This window comes from Nicotiana attenuata, chromosome 10 (genome assembly GCF_001879085.1).
Source record: "Nicotiana attenuata strain UT chromosome 10, NIATTr2, whole genome shotgun sequence".
NCBI lineage: Eukaryota > Viridiplantae > Streptophyta > Magnoliopsida > Solanales > Solanaceae > Nicotiana > Nicotiana attenuata.
The window spans coordinates 7,538,337-7,541,133 of record NC_031998.1 but is presented as its reverse complement, the minus strand read 5'-3'; the positions used below and the strand labels follow the sequence as shown (position 1 = coordinate 7,541,133).

The 2,797-nt window shown below is 37.8% G+C and overlaps 1 protein-coding gene across 1 annotated transcript; it reads right to left on the bottom strand.

Annotated features, from left to right (window-relative positions):
* LOC109233562 lies at positions 1,733-2,587 on the bottom strand. The gene has a single exon (XM_019399448.1). It carries the CDS (start codon positions 2,585-2,587, stop codon positions 1,733-1,735), a length of 855 nt encoding a protein of 284 aa, XP_019254993.1.

Sequence of the window (2,797 nt, the reverse complement as noted above, 5' to 3'; positions counted from 1 at the left end):
GTTGAGATATAACTTGAGTCTGGGATTGTGTCAATTCAAATTTTAACGCATGTATTCTTTGTTCTAGTACCTTCATTTGCTCCATAAGTCTTGTTTTTTCCTGTGCCAAGATTTCATTCTTCTGGTTTATTCGTTTGAAGGCTTCCGTCATTGATGAGCAATGATCACAGAATATTATCTTGTCGTTGTCCTTTTGGATGTTATATTGGGTGTTATAATTGGGGATTTTTTCTGGGTTTTGTTCTGAGTGCTGGGGAGATATAGTAGTTTGGTCCTAGTATTCCTCTTGCATAGTCTAATGCTTCAGTGAAGTCATTGAAACCTTTAAAAAGTGGTTTTTCTATGTTTTTAATAAGAGTCTAGTACTTCTAACCATGTCTGAAAAATGCCATTTGTCTTACCATGTATAACTACATAGTATTAAATCTTTTTTCATATATATATATATTATATATATATATATATATATATATATATATATAACGGTATCAAGGTTGTTAAACTTACGGGGTGTAACAATTTAACACCAAATTGCATGCAATTTTTCAAGAAAGTTCAAAACTTCTATTTTCTCAACCAAATGTCCGAATCACGTCAAATAAACACCATTTTCACCAAATTTCATAAGAGATGACTTAAATATTATATTAAACCTGTACCGAGCTCCGGAACCAAGATACGAGCTCAATACCAACGAGATCAAACATTGATCGATATCTTTAAATCCTTAGATTTTTAATTTAACAATTTTCATCAACAATTCATTTCTCGGGCTAGGGACCTCGGAATTTGATTCCGGGCATACGCCCAAGTCTCATATTTTACTATGGACCCTCGGCGACCTTCAAAATACGGGTCCGGGTCTGTTTACTCAAAATATTGAACGAAGTCAACTAAAATCAACTTTTAAAGGCAAAAATTATTATTTTCTCAAATTTTCACATAAAGGCTTTCCGGAAACATGCCCGAGCTGCGCACGTAAATCGGGGAGAAATAAAATAAGTTTTTGAAGGACTCAGAACCCCGAATTGGGTTATAAAATACAAGATGACCTTTTGGATCATCACAGTCACTTGGGTTCTTCATGGGGAAATAAATGTGTTGTGGAATTCTGAGAACATAGAGGTCGCTCAAGATGTATCACCTCCTGAAAATCCTATAGAATTGTTGATTAATGAAGCATTTCGGGGCTTAGCGCATGAGGGCGTTAATGTAGGTCCATCACTGAAAGTACAAGAGGGGGGGGGGTGAATTGTAGCCTTTTTTAATTTCTAGTCGACTACTCTTCAGACCTAGTCGACTTATGCGGAGACAACCTGCATAAAACTGTTAGTCCTTTCGATTTAAACAAGTGTTAATCACAATAAACAGTAAAGGAACAGAATATAGTATAAGAGCGAGAAAGTAAATGACATGAGGAATTTTATACTAGTTCGGAACCAATGTGGTATCCTAATCCAGTCTCCTTGGGTTGCAAGGATGTTATCTCTTGAGCTCTTTGTAATTTGTGTTGAGTACAGCTTGTGTGATTTTCAACGTTCACCACCAACGTTTACAGGGTTGGTTTTCACTCGCTCAACAACAACGACCCTTTGGTTTTCTTTTGGTGAAACAGAAATCTTTTATTCACAAATAAACAAGGCCTTTACAAAACTTCCCCTCGCTCTCCCATGTTTGCCTCTATTCCTCTATTGTGTGTTTCTATATTTCCTACACTTCCTTCTCTATATTCCTATCCATATCTATACAATTGATCTATCCATTCTCTTTCTTTTCTGCTACATTTTTTGTTTAACAGAGGAACTATTCTAGTCTTACATTCTTGCTTAACTTGTGTACATATACTCTTCACTGTTGGAACCCGCTGGTTCCATAATGCTTCATTTCTTGCCCACCAAATTCTGTATATTATCGCTGCCACTATTGCTGTTGTGAATTCTCTGCATCTCTTCCCTTGTGTACCCCTGATTATTCTCCTCCATATACCTTCAAGGTCAGTTTTTGTTGTTCCTTTTTTCATCCACTTTAGCAGCTCCTTCAGGCACTCCTCTGATAGTTTGCATTCAAAGAACAAGTGCTCCACTGTTTCCTTATGTCTTCCACATATCAAGCAATCACTATCTTGGCATAACTTTAACTTTTGCAGCCTCTCCTTTGTCAATAGCTTCCTGTGCATGGCAAGCCAGCTCATGAAGCTGTGTTTTGGCACATTCATCCGACCCCATACCCCTCGATACCATGGCTTAATCTCTACTTCACCTTTGTACCATTGGTATCCACTTTGTATTGTATATTTGTCCCCCTGTTTAAGCCAGCCATTGTTGACAAAACCAGCAGCAAATTTGTCTCTACATGCACATACTTTCTTCCAATACCAACAGCTATCCACTGGTGGAACATACTGCCACCAATCCTGCTCTTTTATGTATACATGATTCACCCATTTCACCCACAGGTTATCCTCTTTATTTGCTATGTTCCAAACATATTTCACCATTGCTGCTTCATTCCATGCCATACAATCTTTTATCCCCAAACCACCCTGTTGCTTTGGTTTACATACTGTGTCCCATGCTACAAGTGCCATTTTTGTTGAATTCCCTTTCCCATCCCATAGGAAGCTTCTGCAGATACTTGTTATACTTTTAAGTACCTTCTTGGGAAGGATGAATATTGAAGCCCAGTAAGAGTGGATATGCATCAATACTGAGTTGACAAGCATTACCCTGCCAACATCAATCTGTAGCTGAAAGCTTCCTGGCTGAGATTGGTGCTCCCAAGTATTTAAATGGAAGGT